General features: G+C 43.9%; 1 protein-coding gene and 1 long non-coding RNA gene across 3 annotated transcripts in view; one reads left to right on the top strand and one right to left on the bottom strand.

The window, feature by feature from the left end:
* The first annotated feature begins 45 nt into the window (after nucleotides 1-45).
* Nucleotides 46-19,363, top strand: part of Nup37 (nucleoporin 37) — a 28,938-nt gene continuing 9,620 nt past the window's right edge. The window contains exons 1-5 of one of the 2 annotated variants that reach the window (XM_010631356.3): nucleotides 46-113; nucleotides 835-1,050; nucleotides 4,283-4,407; nucleotides 7,185-7,257; nucleotides 8,876-8,970. In XM_010631356.3, coding sequence (XP_010629658.1) covers nucleotides 895-1,050; nucleotides 4,283-4,407; nucleotides 7,185-7,257; nucleotides 8,876-8,970 — 449 coding nt within the window. In that variant the 5' untranslated portion in view covers nucleotides 46-113; nucleotides 835-894. Of the gene's footprint in view, nucleotides 114-206; nucleotides 440-834; nucleotides 1,051-4,282; nucleotides 4,408-7,184; nucleotides 7,258-8,875; nucleotides 8,971-19,363 lie in introns of those variants that run through there. The other variant, XM_010631357.3, reaches the window with a different exon arrangement.
* The window catches only part of LOC109118277, a 4,926-nt gene continuing 978 nt past the window's right edge, over nucleotides 15,416-19,363 (bottom strand). The window contains exons 2-3 of the long non-coding RNA XR_002025591.2: nucleotides 18,120-18,317; nucleotides 15,416-15,490 (exon numbers count right to left, since the gene is read on the bottom strand). This is a non-coding gene — a long non-coding RNA (uncharacterized LOC109118277). The remainder of the gene's footprint in view (nucleotides 15,491-18,119; nucleotides 18,318-19,363) is intronic.

The following is a 19,363-nucleotide window of genomic DNA, read 5'->3' as shown; positions in this document are numbered from 1 at the left end:
CGAGGATTCGGGAGCCAATCAGCGCACGCGCCCTTTGACCCGGAAGCAGAGCCAGCGCGTGCCCGGCAGCCGAGCCAGAGACCCTCGCGGCTGTAGCTTCCCGGCCGCTTGCGGTGCGTATTGCGTACGGAGCCCCGCGGGCCGGGCCCTTTCCCCGGAAACCAGTCTGTTGGCCCGGGCCGCAGGGAGGTGGGAGTCGGGGCTCGTTTCTGGGGCGCCTCCTTCCCTGCTCCCGCCCTGCTCCTGTCGCGAGCCGGCCCGGGTGCGGTCATTTACTAGGCCCGTTTCCCGAAGTTCCCCTCTTCCTGTGTGTGTTCTGATCCCAACTGCTTTCAGGACAGCGCTTGCTTCTAGCGAACGATAATAATAATAAATAAAATTTTTAATCCCAACGTGGGAATGCTGCCTCCGGAGCGCACACCAGGCCCTGACAGTTTAGGTTTGTGTGCCTGGTTTTGTGAATGTTGTTTTTAGATGCCATATTCCGACGTCCCTTCCTCCAGATGTGTTTTGTTGCTGTTGGTTTGGTTTGGTTATTTTTTTGACACAGGGTCTTGCCATGCAGTTCACGCTGGCCTTGAAGTACTGACTATATCTTTTAATCAAAACAAAATTTGGTGGTTTTACATCTGTAGGTATCAGAAATGTGGAAAAGTGAAAGAGTATGGGCCAAGTGCTGAATTAATTAGATTAAATTTTTTTCCTTCAGCTTCTGTCCCTTGATAGGTATTTGAGGTGTGTGTTTGGGACCTTCCGTAACATTGTGATACCTGTTTTGATTCATTTGTTGAATGACTAATGCTGCCGGTGCTTATCGTCTGCTGTATTCCACAGCTTCTTGAAGTTGTCCAGTGGAAGACTTATTCTTAGAACTGCTCGAGTTTGACAAACAGGATGAAGCAAGATGCCACAAGAAATCCTGCCTACACTGTGGACTGTGAAGATTTTGTGCATGTGGTAGAATTTAATCCCTTCGAGAGTGGGGATTCAGGAAACCTGATTGCATATGGTGGCAATAATTATGTGGTGATTGGCACATGTACATTTCAGGTTAGTCCACCAAGTGCAGTGAGAGTGGAAGTATTTCACTGATGTGAAAATGTGTACAAGCGAAGCTAACCTGAAAGCACTGAATTTGATTGTTGAAAAAAAGTTATATGAAGACCCACAGGAAGATGGGCGCTTGAGATCTGTGCAAACGGTACATGGAGGGTGAAAATGCTGTTTTGCCTCCTGTTTAAAAATGGAATATTTTGGTAATTAAAGGCTGTAACTGAGCGTTGGTATATACAGAAAATACCCATTCAATTAGATCCAATTAATTACAATTTTTCTGCTTTAGCATAGGAAGCAGGTAATACTGAGACCCTAAAAAATGATCTCCTAGGAACATTTCAGCTTTAATGATACTGAGCTTTCCTAGTAATCTGCTCTCACACTTTTTCACATTTAAAGTATCTATGTAGAGTATACCAGCTCTAGGATCACATGAACTGGGTGGAAGTTGAGGGCCGCCCTTCCATTCTGGAGATAGAAAGCCTAAGAGTTTACTTCTGCGTGGCCATACCGCTTATAACTACACAACCCTGAACAAGTACTCAACCTCTTTTCTGTAAGAGGGAAGTGATGCTCACAGAGTTTTATGAGGATGTGGGAGACGATCTATGTGAAGTTCCCAGAAGGCATCTGCTGCACTGTCATCAGCGTGTTTTAGCTGCCATTGCCATGGGCCATAGTGACAGTCACAGCCCATTGCTCCACAGTGAGCTGTCTCACAGAGGAGCCGCCTGCTTCTCAGAGGCGCAACAATGCTGATTTAACCCTCTGGAGCCTGGTTAATCCTTTTCTGCCAGAATATCATTCATAACGACCATATTTTTCAAATTATACTTCATTGACAGTTACCAGTGACCGGTTTTCACAGATTTAGAGTAACATGCTTTGCTCTTTTAGGAGGTAGTAGTTTTGACATCAAGATGCAATTGAGCATTTTATGGTACACTATGTCTAAAGCTACACAATATTGGCATGTGTTCGTATTTGTCCTATGGAGAAATAGGAGTGAAAGGCTTCAGTATTTTGGCCTCTGATTGAGTGATCCCATGTTGTGTGGTTAGGTAGGGGAGGAGTTTCTGGCCCAGGTCTACCCTTGTCCTGACTTCAGCTGGGCGAGTAGATGAGGGTCAAGTCCTATGCTTAAGAGAAAGGGTTGTACACTTTTTTCAGGTGTTCTCAAGGTGAAAGAGTTGGCAAGATAAACCTCACAGTCCTTCTAGTGAAAAGTCTGCCCACGGCTTTATGTGGGTGTGGTGGGAGGGCCAGTCCCAAACTTTAGAACTGTCTTCCATTGGCTGGCCACACCCCAGCCTCCAGCTGCGGAGCCTTGGGTGGTTCTGTTAAAGCAGTTTTTCCCAAGGCTCCGTCTCTTTCCCATACCAAACTGCCCATCCTCCCGCCCCATCCAGGAGAGCACTTACTCTGCCCTTTTCATTGGCCAGCAGTGCTACCAGGAAGGAGAGGTTTCACCAGCAGCACAGAAAGCTCAAACTGTACGCTCCCTGAGGTTTTGTTGTCCCTGTGACCACCCGAGAAACAAGTCCACGTATGATTTGAGTAACAAATACAGAAGCTGTTTTTTGCTGCTATTGTTACATTCGTGTAATAGTGTGCCTTTTTATATAAAAACTTTTTAAAAAATCAGTTTGTCAAGTGTGGAAAAACAGGCATAACCCAAACTGTCAAGTCACCTGTTCTTCACCTCCTACACTTGTTTTAAGATGACTTTAATGGTTGCTGCATTGGTGAATCCAGCTACAGTGATATCTTGGTTCACCAGCGCTTCAGTTTGCAGACAAAGACATTTGGACGTCTATATTTCATTAGCATCAACATTAATATCTACCCTCTTCATGCAGAAGACAGGGACCTCTCCCATTTGAGCTGTTACTGCTCCAGATTTATTGCTGTCCGACATCTTCCTTCTCTCATTTTTCTTTGTTTTAACCCGCTACATTTATATGTGGCATGAGATAAAAATCCTAACACATGTGAATATTCAATTTTCCAGCTCCATTTATTGAAAAGAATTTTCTTTCCCCGTGTGCGTTCTTAGGGCCTTTGTCAAAACTGAGATGTCTGGAAATGCATGGGTTTATTTCTGGATCTTTTTATTTTTTTCTGTTAGTGTGTCTTTTATGCTAATATTGTGCTGATTTGATTATAGTTCTTTTTTAAAGTTTTTTAGTAATCTCTTGATGCCCATTGATAATTTTTACCTCTTCTATGCCTTTAAATCTATCTTTTTTATACCTGATTATTCTTTAAATCTGGTGACTTTGTAGATTTGATTCTGCTGCTTGTTTTGGTCTTTGGTGCTTTGTTTTAGTAAAAGCCTGAGTTCGACTGAACTGTGTCTGGAAACTTCTGAGGCCCAGGCAGTGGCAGTGCTTGAGGCCACTACCAACTTGTCACTACTGTGAAGTAATTCCTTGTCATTGTCTAAACTGTGTAGTGGATGTGAATTCAAGACTCATGCTCATACTGGGTCCAGCAAATGATTGAGACTTTGCACAGTGGCTGCTTCTTGGTCCTGGCCTTTACCTCCTGCAGGGATTTGACAGCCCCCCACCCCCCGCCTTCCCCTGGAGGTCTCTGGCACAGCCTCCTTCCCGCCCTGGTGCTGAGCTGTGTCTCCCGTCCCCGGGTGCAGCCCGGTGCCTGTGTGGTGGCCACGTGCCCTGGTGCTCTCGGCTGCTTCTCTGGATTTGGGTTTTTGTGTTGTTACTGTCTGTGCTGCTAGAGATAAATGGCTTGACGTTTAGATTTTAACTTTTTCCTCATCTTTTCATGAAGATGAACAGAAAGCCTCTTTGTAGGACAGAAGTAAGCAAATAAGCTGACTTTACGAAGCATTAATGTGCAGAATCAAATACCTAGGACCACTTGTCACTATTCATGGATTATAATGGAGCACATGAAGCACTTGTACCGTGTTAAATAGCACCCCAAACTTCCTGAATTTGTTACGAAATGTATTTACTACTGGACGTAAAATACCTCACCAGATAAGGGGTAGAATGTGTGCTGTTGGGCTTCTGCCATCTTAGACATTTATTTTGTAATGTTTACACAACTTGGGATTTCTTCTTTGTTTGTTAATTCTGATTTGCTGTGAGTGCTTCAAAAGCACGCAGGTGACTCCCTGCTACCTTGTTCATGGTACCGTAGCAGCATAAGACACTGTCCGGTGGCCCCTAAAACAGCGTTCCCTGTGCATGCGCAGGAGGAAGAAGCAGACGTTGAAGGCATTCAGTATAAGACCCTGCGGACACTGCACCACGGCGTGCGGGTAGACGGCATAGCGTGGAGCCCGGAGACCAGACTTGACTCGCTGCCGCCCGTCATCAAGTGAGTGTGCAAATGTGAGGTCCTGGATTTCTCGGTGTGCTTCAGTTGTGTCGAAGGATCCCCAGTGTGAGCGTAGGCACCTTTGTCTTCCAGGCCCAGATGACCAGCTGTTTGGCATTTGCTGTTTAATACCGCAGGGCTGCCGTCTTTATTGGTAGCTTCAGTTGACCACGTGTTGGGTCCAAACTGCCAAGCGCTTTACCTGAGATTCATCTGAATCACTCAAAGTCTTTACAGATTCCTTACGGGCTTTGCCACCTTAATTGTTGAAAGCACAGCTCTGTTAAAAGAGCTACATTTATTTGGAACATTTTTGACCCTTCCGCTCCATATAGGCCAAGTTTGCATTTTCATGTTTAACAATGCATTATCTGTATAGTTCTAGTCATTGGGCCTCGGTTTTTGCAAAAGCATTGAAAATGATTGCTTTTTTAAGAAATGTCTTGGCACCTATTAGACCTTTACGAGTGCAAAAATGGGTTAGGTCATTTAAGGTTTGCTATACATCTTATTTCCTTAAAATGTCAAATCCAAAAGATAAATCTTCATTTCGTAAACAGTAAGATAGCTACTATTGAGATAATTTTCTAATTTAGCAACAACTTACAGTGGAATTCTCAGCTCTGAAAAGGTGTGATGAAGAGTTTTGACAAATGCGTGTACTTTTCTCACCTCACACCTGGTAATGCACACGCGGCTGTCACCCTGGAAAGTTTCCACATTCCTTCAGCACTAACCCCACGTCGCATTCCATGCCAAGAACCATTGATCTGATGTTCCTGACCAGAAACTGGTTTTGCACATTGTAGAACTTGATAAAAATGGGATCATAGAGAATGTAGGTTTTGGGAAGAGAGGGGATCTAGCTGGATGTTTTCAAGATCTTTTTCCTTTTGAGTAGCGCTCCATTCCACTCACCTGTACCATAGCTTGTTCCCCGCTGTTGTGTAAGTGTGTGCTGGGACAGCTCCCAGGGTGCAGTTAGGGCTGGGCTGCCGCAGTGTGCCTTGGACCAGCTGTTGGTGACAGATGGCTGCACTGCTCTCAGTGGCAGAGCGCTTGCCAAGCATGCTTGGCCCTGGGTTCAATCCCCAGTACATACTGCAAAACAGGACGGAGAGAGAAAGGAGAGCCCGTCTCTGAGGATTGCGCCATTTCGTGTTCCATCAGTAATAAAGGCTGTTTGGGTTGCTCTGCCTACTCCCCAACGTTTATTGCCAACCTTTTTAATTTTAGCCACTGAGCGTTTTCCTTGTGAGAAATCTTGTCTACAACAAAGTTGTGAAGATGTTCTTCTTTTCTCTAGCAGCTTACACGGGTTGTGTTAATTTTGAATAATCTTTGCAATAGCTTTTGTCAGCATACATACGTCATCGCCAACAGCTGCTGAGCTGTTCATTTCCCTTTATGTTACAAGGAAGCATTCACAGTATTGGGAAATAAACAAGAGCAAGTCTCTGCATTCTTTAGCAATTTCAAAAGAGATGAAAAGTCTTCTCACTTTTTTTGTGTGTGTTTTGTTTGTTTCTTTCCTTTTTGCAGTACTGAGGATTAAGCCCAGGGCCTTCCCACTGAGCTACATCCCCAGCCCTTTTTAATTTTTTGTTTTGAAAGAATCTTGCTAAGTTGCCCCACCTGGGCTCAAACTTGAGATCCTCCTGCCTCAGCCTCCCAGAATGCTAGGATAAGTTTTGTGATGTTTCTTTAACCTGGATACTCTGTTGGTATGTCCTGCGGGTATTTCCCTCATTGCTTGGTGCTTGCTTTCCTGTCCTCTTTTTCTTGAATTTGCTGCAATTTAATATTTTGGGATTTTTTGTTTGTTTGTTTGCTTTGTGGTTTTTTTGGTAAGCTATCTCAGATCCTTCTTGGAACTATGCTAAGGTAAGTAGTAAATTCAGAAAATGTTAACCAGCCATTAATTTTAAAGACGGGGTTGTGTGTGTAGCTCGCTGCTAGAGTGCTTGCCCAGTATGTACAAGGCCCTGGGTTCCATCCAAAAGACAGTATTTTTAGAATAAGCTGATAGCAAAATTTTGTTGTTTTGAAATAAATTATATATTTTTATCCTAAAAATAATACATGCTTAGCATATAAAATTTAGAGAAACAAATATAAAAGAACAAAGTCACCTACACATCTAGTACTCTTAGTGTTTATATGTAACTCTACATAACTGTGACCATCTTTGTGGACCTTTTTTGCTGCGGATTTTCTTCATAGTCTCCCAAGTGAACATAGTGTTTTCTGCGTGGCTGGAGAAGGCGAGGTCTACCTGAGCATCCCTTGCCACCATCAGCGAGCATCTTCCTTCCTTTATTTATTTATTTGTTCCACCACTCCTGGGGACCAAACTCAGGGCCTTGTGCTTTCAAGGCAAGAGCATCTTCTTTAAAGAGAACCCCTCCCGCCTGGCCCATGCTCGCTGCCGGTGGCTCACGCTCTCCCTGCCTTCCTGGTCGGCACATGGCTGCTTTCGCGGTGGCTGGAGAATGAGTCACGCGCCTCACTGCAGTCCTCGCTCAGTTAAACACTCACCTGCAGAGCGGCATCAGCATTCGGGCAGAGCCTAGTGTCCGATTTGGTGCTGAGGAGTCCAGAGCGGGCTGACATTTTGTGTGTTCGCAAAATATAATGTTTAATTTAACAATGGATCTACAACCCCTCCCAGGCTCAAGTAGGAGTTAAAATGATTTGGTAACTTGGAGAAGGAGCTGGCCATAAGGCAGGATTTTCACTTGTAAAGATTAAGTTTGTATTGGGTTTTTTGCTTCCAGATTTTGTACATCAGCTTCTGATCTGAAAATCAGGTTATTTACTTCAGATCTTCAGGACAAAAATGAATTTAAGGTATGTGGGCAAGTATAATTCACAATCTTTAGAGTTCGTTTTAAAATGCCTGTTCATTACTTATTGCTTGTTAATTGTATTTATCCCTCTTGAAAATGACTTCAGGGTCACCTTTCTGGGATATAATTTCGGGTGTCATTCCCTGTGTCACACCCTGTCATAGCCGGATGCTTAATAACCACTGCAGATTATAAATCTGGTATCACGGTTTAATAAAATATTCGGAAGGGCACATGAGGGAGTTAGGAACCCGCAGCTGCGTGAGAGTGCTGTGCCCACGCCGGGTAAGCGCTGGCCTCCGGGAACGAAAGGTCGGCACGAAAGGTCGGCACGCAGGGCACCCTGAGGCTGCAGCATGGTGGGGCGCCCAGCTCCCTTTGTGGCCTTTTCCTGCCTCGGCAGCAGCGTAATTGTGGCACCTGCCTCTTGGGATTTTGCGCTTTGGCTGAGGTGACGCATTCAGGCCCTGAGAACTGGACCTCATACAGCATGAGCCCCACCTGTGTGCTTTCTGCCACTGTCGCAGCCCTCGCTTCGGGCTGAGATGCGTTTCCTTATAGAGTAGTGTGGCTTTCTTGACTCTAATAAACTAAAAATATGTTACAAAGCAACAACAAGCTGTTAATCTGCCCAGTCACTTAGAAAGTAGTAGAAATCATGCTCTGAGCTGTTTGCAGTGGGCACACAGTCCCGTCACGCTGGCTAATCTGAGCCTTTCGCATGAATAACCAAGCGTATGAATGGCACTTAAGATTTTCACTTATGAAAAGTTAATGTGCCTGTTATACTATGCAGTACCCATTTAATGTTACTTTAGTTTATGTCCTAGATCATATCAGGCACTTTGGAGAATTACTTGAAGCTCCTAGGTTTGTGAACGTTGCACGGAAATGTACCGACCTCCCTCACCACCGTGACACGTTTCTGCATGGTGAACAGGATGACAGAAAACGACCTTATTAACCTTGGAACCGAGGTGAAATCTGAGTGTTAGGAAGGAAGGAAGACGACCACTGAGAGAGTCTAGGGCCTCAGCGCTGCAGAGTCTGCGGCCCACCTCGCCTGCTGTCTTACTCCCCTCTGCCTTGCGGCTTCCCATCTGTCCCTTCTGTGACCGGAAGAGCTTTCTGTTCTGCCTGTGGGCTTGTGACATTGGCTGTCACCAGTGCTGACGGTCACACTGAGCAAGAGAGTAAAGACGTCAGGAGGCGAGCTTCATTCGCTGCCTGTGAAGGAGTCAGTGTGCGCGGCCACAGTGGAGGTAGAAGCCTCGAGGGACTGTCGCCTCAGTGTCCCCCGCGGGCTGCTTTCGTGTTTGGTTAAGCTCTGTGTAATGAAGGAGAAAGGAAGCGATATGAGAACGGGTACAGTAAAAAGAAAGTCTTTGGTTTGTAGGAAATACACACCGGAAAAGGTAGGCTGGGCTAATCGTGGTGTACAGAGTGATGGACTTCTTTCCAAGATAGGCTTGCCAGGAAAGTTTTTAAAAGTCAAAGACTGCATCAGAAATATTTGTAGATAAGAAGAAGCAAGCTTTTGAGGCCGAAAAGTAAAAATGCTAGGTAGGCATATTGTCAGTATTTTTTTGTGCTCTTACTGACTTTCTCCTCTCTGTCAGGTCTTAGAGGGCCACTCGGATTTCATTAACAGCTTGGCATTTGACCCCAAAGAAGGCCAGGAAATTGCAAGTGTGAGTGACGACCATACCTGCAGGTACGTTGCTTAGGTCACAGCCACATTTTTGAAACTCCTTTTTTTTGATTGATTGATTCATTTTGGTACCAGGGATCGAACTCAGGTCCTTGTGCTTACGAGGCAGGCAGCAGCACCACTGAGCTAAAACCCTGGCCCTCTGTTTTATTTTAATGAGAACTATGCTTTTAAAATTAGAGCCGAGCATGGTGACGCACGCCTGTAATCCCAGCACTCGGGAGGCTGAGGCAGGAGGATCGCTATGAGTTCGAACCAACCTGGCCTATGCAATGAGTTCCAGGGCAGTCTGAACTACATAGTGAGACCCTGTCTCAAAAAACCTAAATAAATAAATTAGAGAAAGTACACCTTTTATATAAGTTCACAAAATGTAAAAGAAGCATACTTTATTTAAAAGTGTAGGTGAGGCACAAACATGAATTTCAAAACCAGGAAATTAAGTTCACGTCCCAAGTAAAGGAAACTCTTCCTGCTGATTCCTGAGAAAATCTCTGCCTTTTCTGCACATTTATAAAATCTAAGTGTATACTGGGTCAAATTCTCCAGTGTTGGACAAGATCAGCAGCATAACAAAAGGCCACAGCTGTATTCTGAAGTTACGTCACAGACCCTGTGTGGGTTAGGGTCTGACAGTGAACATCGGACTCATGGGAAATGTGCAGTTTTGACAGTCCGGGGTCTTTGGTGAGGTTTTCTATAGATCCATTATCTTCCATGCCGCCCCAGTTTAGAACGGATACAGCACCAATAGCATTTAATAGTGCCTCGTTCTGAACTGTAGCACAAGTAAAGAGCAGGAAGAGCAGGAGGAGCGGTGGAAACAAGCCGGGTCAGGAGTGTGATAAGTCAGGGTGTCGAAGAATGACAGTTGCTTCATTTCCTTTACTAATACTCGGGGTGAAAAAATCTGCCCTGCTGTTTTGCATAGTTTAGATGCTCAATAAAACTATGTTAGTACCGTTAGAATTTATTACTACGTACCTGTAACACTTAAATCTGTGTTACTCCTCATTGGAAATAGAGCTGTTGTGTAGTGTGTAAAATTTTGAGCTTTATGTAGCTCACCTTTTAGAGTCATTATTCTTTATCAGCTGCCTGTTAAAATTTTCATGTGAGAGACGTGAAAGATTTGTATGATATTGAGATTCTGAGGCCCCACATAGTTGCAAAGCCAAGTCTGTGGAGACCTGAGGAATAAAAGAACCATTTTTAAGGTAGCTGGGGTCACTAGGAATAAATATCGGCATTTCAGTTCTCCAAAACAAGAACTTTCCACATCACAAGCACTTGGTATAATGAAAGCTGAGGGGGCAAAATGTACATCATTGCGAGCCGGGAAACACCTGTGAAGGAAGAGTGAGCAGCCAGGGAGCCTGAGGAGACTCCAGCGGGCTGTGGATTTTATAAGGAAAGGGCTTTATTACTTGATAAGATAAAAAGGGCTTTACTCAAGAGAAACTACTTTAAATAAGTTTAACTTTTTGACTGACTCCTTACAGTGCCTAAGCGCCTCAGCTTACTACTCTGGCTGAGAAGATTCCCGCTGGGCAGCTCTTTGCTCTCCTGCCCCCTCCTGTGGTGGGAGATTTTCCTCCCCGCTCACCTTAGCCTTGTGATTCGTTCAGGGCAGTGTCATGTAGTGTGACCCGAGCTGAAGCTGTGCCTCTGCCTGGTTGGACCACACTGAGAGCTGTCTCAGCTACCTGCCGGCCCGGTGAGATACAGAGGGCAGATGCAGACCCACCCAGCCTTACGAGACACTTCCCAGAGATCAGCCGCGCGCGCTTGAAGTTGGTGATACACAACGTGGTTACAGCAGTAGTTAGGGAGCTAAATACAGAATTCGCAGCTCAATCACCAGCCAGAAGTAAACAGCGACTTCAGTGTGAAAGCCAACCCTCAGGCCAAAAGCTAAGCAGTGTAGATCAGGTTTTTAAAAATACGTAAAAAGTAGTAAGTATCCTAACTATTCTAAAGTTAAACTGAAATAGAAAATTTCAGTACAGCCTCGGAAGGACAGAACTGCCAGGCTTGAAGGAAAGACCCTGGGTGAATGGGAACCGTGCTCCCCGGGCCATGCACGTCCTGTCCTGCAGGTGACTCTTGACACTTCACCAAAGTAGTTCTGGCTCTGCTGGGTCTGTGTGTGGGTGAGGTAGGGAGGTCAGTAAAGTCCTTGTCCCGCCTTGTCTAAGCCTTGGTCATCTTAGGAACGGTTCTGTGTGCAGGTCTCACTGTGCTTTTACAAACATGCCAAAGAGAAGAACTAGATAGAAGGGCAGCAAACAAATAGAGAAAATGTGCAAAAGTGTAAAACACTCATTATAGACATGCACAAAAAATACTCCAAATATTTCCACTATTAGTACAATACACAGTCATCTCAAGTGAATATGGAACTTTCTCTGGAATAATCCAGATGTTAGGGCTCCAAACAAATACCAGTAGATGAAGAACAATTGAAATCATATAAACTATCTTCCTAGACTGCAATGGAATAAAACTAGAAACAATGAACCTTGGAAAGGCTACAGATTGATAGATACTAAATATTGCCCTGTTAAACATCCAGTAAGTCAAAGAATAAATCATTAGGAAAATTAGAAAATACCGGTGATGAATAAGAACATATAGTTGGGGCCAGGGATTTGGCTCAGTGGTTCTGCCACCTGCCTTGCAAACGCAAGGTCCCAAGTTCAATCTCTGGTACCACAAAAAAAGAAAAAAGAACAAAGTATGTATAAAACTTAAGAGATGCAGCAAAAACTTTGCTGTCAAGGAAATTTATACCCGTGAGCACCTACAGCCTACATTAGAAAAGAAAAAAGGTCTCAAACCAATAACAATCTAAACCCAGAACTATCAAAGAAAGAGGTCAGAGCAGAGATAAACACAATAAAAAATAGCTTTATTCTTAGAAGAGATCTACAAAATTAACAAACTATTAGCTACACAAGAAAAGAGCAGTATGTCCCACCTAGTAAAATCAGAAGTGAGAACATTGCTATATCAGTCATTGCTCGCTAGAGAAACAGATTTAATGCAAATTATACAAATATATTAGGGTTCCCAAGGGAGGCTTACAGTGGCCACCTGTGGGATCGGGTAGAAGAGTGCAAAAGGTCTGTCTGCGTTCTGGGGAACCAAGGAGCCAGTCAGAGGTGGGAGCCTGGAGCTCACAAGCGTGCACATCAACACAGAAGCAGCTGCACAGAAGTCTGAAGGGTCTGTGCTGGGGCCAGGAGACGACGTCCAGGGTGAAAGTGAAGACTGGAGCTCCACCATAGAAACCAAAGCATGACTTCATTTCCCTTTGATTCCTCGGGCAGCAAGCCTTTTAGGAGGTGCCACCCACACCCAGGGTGGGGCTTCTGTCTCATTGAATCCCTTCAGCCCCACCCAGAACGATGCTAATTCCAGTCCCTGGACTAATTTAGCACCACACCCTCAATCCCCTGTCCCAACTGTCATACACCCCAGCCAACTCTGAAAAGCCCCACCTGTGAGAGTGTGAGGCTTTGGGGAACCTCTATACCAGCCGTAACAACTACCAACCTTATGGAAATAAAAGGGTTCTAGAACAATACCTTGAACAACTACATACTAGCAAATTAGATAATCCAAATAAAATGGGAAGATTTCCAGAAACACAAAACTGCAAAAACTGACTCAAAAAGAAAATCTGAGTAGACCTATGACAAGAATTTGAATCTGTAAGCAAAACCTTCCCAGCCAAAGAAATGCCTCACTAGTAAATTCCACCAACCCTTTAAAGAAGTAACAGTAATCTTCCTCAAATAAGAGAGCAAGAAACCAAAAAGAACGGGCTCCTTTCCACTTCATTGTGAGGCCACCATTACTCTGATACCAGAGCCAGAGGAAAGACATCTCAAGAAAACTACAGACCTGTTTTCCTTGCAAGTAGTTGAAAAGGCCTCCACTATCTAAAATGAAGTTTTAGAAGAAAATTTAAAGACCAATCTTCATGACCTTAGATTTGACAGTGGTTTCATAGAGATGATATTGCACATATAACAGGAAAGATGGATGAATTGGAAAGCATCATAAAAACCTTCTGGGTATCAGAGGAGACTGCCAAGACAGTGAAAAGAACTTACCAAAGGAGGGGAAATATTCTTAAATCTTGCATCTAATAAGAGTATTGTAGAGCTGGGGATTTGATTCAGGCACCACCGCCTGCCTCACAAGCACAGGGACCCAAGTTTGATCCCCAGTACCAAAAAAAATACTGTTACTCATAATTCAACAACAAAAAGGTAACACAAATAAAAAATGGGCAAAGGATTTGGATCAGCAGTTCCATAAAGATTTACAAATGACCAGGCATGGTGGTGCACACCTGTAATCCCAGCACTCGGGAGGCTGAGGCAGGAGTTCGAGACCAACCTGGGGTACACAGTGAGTTCCAGGGCAGTCTGAACTACATAGTGAGACCCTGTCTCAAAAAAAAAACAAAAAAAAGATTTACAAATGGACAGTCAGGGCACGAAAAGATGCTAAATATCATTGATTATTAGTATACTGCAAATCAGAACCACAGTGAGATACTACTTTAGACTCACTATGATAGCTGAAAATTTTTTAAATGCGAAATAACAGGAGAATGTGAAGGAAGAAACTGGAACCTTCATGCTTGGAGTGTAACAATCATACTGGTGCATCTAATTTGGAAAATAGTCTAACAATTCCTCAGAAGGTGAACAGTGACCATGTATCCCACTAAGTCACAAACTGTGGTAAATGTTCAGATTTTTAAAAGATCGCTGCAGTAAAAGATACATTGCCACTAGTCCTCCCCTTGCTGTGAGCACACTTAGCCCATCACTCTTGGTGCTGTCTGCAGCAGTTTTGGTGGACCCTCCCCTAAGTGTCTGCAAGCATTTTGACCTGTGCCTGTGTTCTGGTGTTGGATACTGATACTTCCAAGAGAGACACAGCGTTATAATCAGCAAGCAGCGTTGTGGGCTTAGAAATACCATTTTGGAGCAAGCTCTATCCCTAAGTAGGCTCATAACATTTATATATTTTGTTTGAAAATTGCCATATTCTGAATCACAGAAGAGTCAACCAAAGTCCCGTTATGAACTCAATGTGGACTACTCTTGAGTATGAGAGGTTAAATTTTACCTAAGTCTAATTCTGTTGACCCATGTTCTGTACAAATTTGTAAGAAAACTAAGTTCTCATTCCCAATACCATTTTTCTTTCAAAAAATTCTGCTTCCTACTATGCATTCTTAAATGAGACTCATAGAAAACAGCCTATCAAAACGTATAATTCCAAAAACTCCGTACCTTGATTGTGTTCTAGGCTGTATCCTATGAAAGGAAGATGATTGGTTGTGGAATCACAGTGCGCTGCATATTGCACACACACACACACACATATATACATATATATGCGAGAGGCAACTACGCATGCAGAGAGGGGCAGACTCGTCTTTGTTTCGCTTTGCAGTGAATGAGATCAGAAAATAACAGAGTGTGAGGCAGAGGCCAGGCTTCCAAGCTGTGCGGTTCCAGGGCCGCTGTCGGCACAGAGCACAGTGCAGTTGGTGCCATCTGTGGTTCCACGAAAACCTGCAGAGCTAGAGTGAGAGTTCTAGTTTGTACCAGTAGAACAGAATAAGTAGGAGTGGTGACAGCAGGAAACAGTGGTCATCAAAACAGGGAGAATAGGTCAAGACAAACAAGAGGCTATCAGGTTGTCCAAAGGGGAAGAATACTCTCGCAGGCCCGCCAGCTCGCGTGTGTCTCTCAAAGTAATGCTGTCTGCTGTGGGATGAATAATTAACAAGCGCTGCAAAAAACGTACCTTCTTTCTTGAAATTTTCCCACCATTTGCTGCATTTCTAAAGTGTCTGTCCCTCAGAAGTCACACAACGCGATTACCGCTGCTGGTGTCGCCTTTGAACACCAGGTGCCCTGTCATTAGGACCCCAGCACTGCCACCTCTGGGTGGGAACCGCCTCCGCCGAGGAGAGTCACTGGTCTACGATTTTACGGCGTGATGTGCGGCCAGGCACTATTCTGAGCTCTCCGTATGTATGGATCACTTCGTCCTCAAACCCTTACTGCATGGATTCGCTTGCTGATGAGGAACTCAAGCAGTCCAGGTCTTAAACCCTAAAGTATACCAATTATACTTTACTTATTTAAATTAGTTTAAGAAAAGAACTGTGCTTAGTCGTCGTGTCCGTAGAGGTGTTATCTTCTGCTAGTGAAGGATTGCAGTTCTTCCAAAGCAGCTTGGCCAGAGCGCTGTAGGACTGACTTCTGAAACGGAGATGCCCAGGGTGCCGTGGGGAGCGAGTGCCACCGAGCAGGAGGGGCATCGGCAGTGCTTCCGTCACAGGTGGAGGAAGGGGTGAGACCACTGTCATGGAGCAGCCGCTCTGACCTTCCCCAGCAGGGAGTTGTGCGGCCAGGCGCATCTCGGGGTCCTGGATGCCCTCCTTGGGGTAGAGGAATGGAGGGGGCTGGGTGTCGTCATCTGTCACCTGTACTGGAAAAAAGTGCTATGACCAAGAGAAGGAAGCATCTCACTGCTGCTGCCCCAGCCTCAGTATCGGGGATGGAACTCAGGACTTTGCACTCGCCAGGCAGGCGCGGCACCACTGAGCTAAATCCCAACCCACACGGGTGCGTTTATAAAGGAGATTAATTCCCAAGTAAATTGCTGCCATTCATTCTTTGCAGTTGAGAATTTAGTTGTCAGGTTTATTTTCAAACGTGACAAAATCCCTCCCAATTCCCACCCTTCCAGAATCCATGGAATTAAGTGAGGTGGTGGAGTAGCCTCAGTTTCTCATCCTGAGATGATGAGCGTGTAGCTTCTGCTTAATTGATTTATAATTTCAGGAAATCAAATACAGCTTATCCAATTTCCCTTTTCTCTTCAAGGCTTCATGAAGGTATACAAGAGTGAAGGTTGTAGGGGCTGATCGGTTTTTGGTGTAATTGGTTTTATTAGCATGATCTTGAAAACAGGCCACTTCCTCCCTTCCCTGTGTCACCACCCCCAGGGCAGCCTTTGGTTGCTGTCTCTCTTTGACATTTTTAACTACTGAAAGGTAAAATTAATAGCAATTATACAAACTATAAGTTTTTTAACAAATTATAGCAAACTATGCAGTTCTCATTTTACACATTTAATTGTCCATTTCTTATAATTTATACACTAATATATTATAATTGTTACTATTATTTGCACAGTCTACTTCAGGATTTTTCTAAAAGTCCACTCTTATTTTCTGAATATATTTGGAACACTGACATTTAAACTGTCAAAGTTCACTCACCAACCAGTGTGTCCTACCGATTTAGTCATCTGATACCTAGATTTGGGATTTCAGCTATAAAGTGCCCCACCTCTGAACAGGGGTGAGGGGAGTGTGAAACCAGTATTAATCGTGCGTTCACTAACCAAGTATAGTACCATGGCTTACGATCCATTACATCATCTGTAACGTGAGTAACTTGGTGGTGTAGTTGGGATGAGAGGGAACCTCTTTATGGCCACAGGCTGTGAGAACTGTGTTTCTTGCCCAAACGCTGGCAGCCCCTTCCTGTCCCCAGCGGGCTGGGAAACACCTTTTGTCCCCGGTGACTCTGTCTCTGTAGTGCTTCTCTGTCTTGCTTTTAATCAGTCCACACTGATTGGTGGGCCTGGTGACGCATCCAAGGAAGACTGGTTATGTTTCGCTCTATCCCTAGGCGGCGGCCAGATGGGCACGGGTGTGTCGTTTAATGTCAACTGTTCCTCCTCTGTCTGTGTCTTCAGAAACATTAGGTATCGGAACTTTCTTCTGTGGTGACCTCCCCAGCAGACAATGAGTTGCCAATTAAAAATGGAGAACAAATGAGTGCAGAGTCTTCGCTAGGAAATTCCTGTGGGATTCTGAGTGTCTGCCGTACTAGTTGTCAGTTAAAAGACTAGCATGTCTCCCCATGCCAACACCAAATTTATGGCCCTCTTTATTAATTAGGGGGGACAGTCACACTTAAATACCGTGGTGGGGATACTTACTGTTCTGCCGAGAAGCACTCAGCTTGAAATAAGGCAATAATTTTAGCAATAAACTATTAAAGTGTAATTCATAATCTTGGATCCAGTCAGTTTCATTCCTCCATTTTATAGCCGATCTCTTTAAGAGTTTTATTTAGGACCATGATGCTGAGATGGGGAAAGATGTTTGTTAAAAGTGATGAATGCTGCTATAATCATCCAGTGACCTTTGTTTCCTTCAGTTTTGGCTTCTAAAATGACAGCAATTGGGACTTCACCTTAAAAGTTTTTCTTGAAATTTTCCTTGCAAACATTTATATATACACATGTACGTTTCACTTATTTTCTGTTTTTTGTTTTGTTTCATCTTTGTTGTTTTGAGTCAGAGTCTTGCTGTATACTTCAGGCTGACCTTGAATTCTCTCTGTAGCCCAGTCTGTCCTTGAACTCGTGGGCATCTTCCTGCCTCAGCCTCCCAAATTTGCACCACCACTCCCAGCTTTCACATGTACATTTTCAGATAGCTCCTGATTTGAGGCCAACATAATTTAACCTGATAACCTTTATACCATACTTTCATAAATGGTCTACTGTCTTTTCATGTGCTATGTTAAGAATGCTACTCTTTCTTTGACATGCCATTTTCCTGAAAAATATACTTCTCTGCATAATAATTGACTTCCAGGTAATTTTGTTACAAAGTTAAGAATTTGGAAATATTAAAACCAGAGGTTCCAAATTTTGAATTTATTTCTGTTCCAGTAGGAGCCTCTTATCTGACCTGATCTAAACTAGTGGTTTCTTTGAAAACCAAAGTCAGTAAACTCAGCAAACCAATTTAAAACCATACCTGTTTATCTTGTTTTAATTTGCAACATACACAGTGCATAAAAATTCATTTGCCAAACTTGATAGTAGACTGGTTTTTTCCTTAGGATATGAGTCCTTTGGTATTGGATCTCGGTTTTTGTTGTTGTTGTTGTTGTTTTCTGTTTTGTGAGCAACAACCACATTAAAAAGTCAGCAGTGAAAACAATCAGAATACACCTAGATTTTGATTATTTTTGTTTTACCTTCTATAATTGTCTGCCATTAAGAGATGTGTCATCTTAGAAACTTACCTTAGTTGCCATCAACTTATTTCATTGAAACAGCTCTTTCCCACAGACGTCTTCCCAGTTGTGTAGTACTAAGAGTAGGATTGCACTAGTGAGCAGACAAGTTTAGGGAACAGCCCTGCTCCCTCCCTCGTGGTACATGTTCGGCAAGTGCGCCTGGGAGCGCCTTAGGGAGACACCGCCTTCCCTCTCCAGTCAGTTCTGCAGCAGAAAAAAGGAAGAATCTGTTGCCAGGTCTATTTAGAAGGCTTCTGTGTATTCTGTTCACTGCATTTTAAAATTTATGTAAAGGTTTCCATTCAGATACATGTGAAAATAACATAACGTGCAAGAAAAAAGAGATGATATGATTCAAGAAAGTGATCTCACAAAAGGAGAGCAGCCTGAGGAGCTGGACCTTTTGCTCTTCAGACTAGTCATTATTGCAAGATTGTTTTTATCTAAAACTAAGAAAAAGTTTTGGCTCTTTCCAGCGGTAATTAAAAAGGAATGGGAGGAGCTGGAATATGAGATGCAGCTCATTTGGAAAGCTGACCACATCTACCTGCTATGGCTGAACACGGTCATAAACTGATCCGGGAGCAAACCTAGCGGGCGTGAGTGCGTGCGTGTGTGTGTGTGTGCGTGTGTGTACCTCGGGGACGCTCTGTAGATACCGTACTTGCATTGTTAGGTATGTGTACAAGAAGGTTTACAGTGGCTCTATCGGTAATGACCAAAAACTGGAAACTAACTCAATGTCTGTCAGCAGTAGGATGAATACGTACACTGTGGTGTTTCCTTAACAGAATATTGTGCCGAGCAGTGAGAAGGAGAAGATTACAGTGTGCAGCTGCTGGTCAGCCTCACTGGGTCTGATGAGAAAAGACGTGAACAAAATACACAGCATGTGATGTTGAACAAGAGGCAGCGTCAGCTCTGGTGTTAGTGTCGTGGGCGCCCTTTGTGAAAGAGCTGAGGGAGCAGGGTGGAAGGAAGGACCGCAAGAGGACTTCATGGGTTCTCGAGATCCTCTGGGCCTGGGTGCTGTTCCCTTTGAGCAAATTCTGTTTGAACCATATACTCAAGATCTGCGTACTTGCCGGGCATGGTGTGGCACACACCTGTACTGAGGCTGAGGCAGGAGGATCGCTGAGTGAGACCAGCCTGGGCTACATAAAGTAAGACCGTGTCTCAAACAAACAAAGCATTTGCCTCCTCTTATTATGCATAATATACTTTTTTTTTTTTTTTTTTTTTTTTTTTTT

The sequence above is a fragment of the Fukomys damarensis genome, unplaced genomic scaffold, assembly GCF_012274545.1.
Source record: "Fukomys damarensis isolate Sample0158 unplaced genomic scaffold, DMR_v1.0_HiC HiC_scaffold_15, whole genome shotgun sequence".
NCBI classification, from domain to species: Eukaryota; Metazoa; Chordata; class Mammalia; order Rodentia; family Bathyergidae; genus Fukomys; species Fukomys damarensis.
This window is presented reverse-complemented; position numbering and strand designations above follow the sequence as displayed.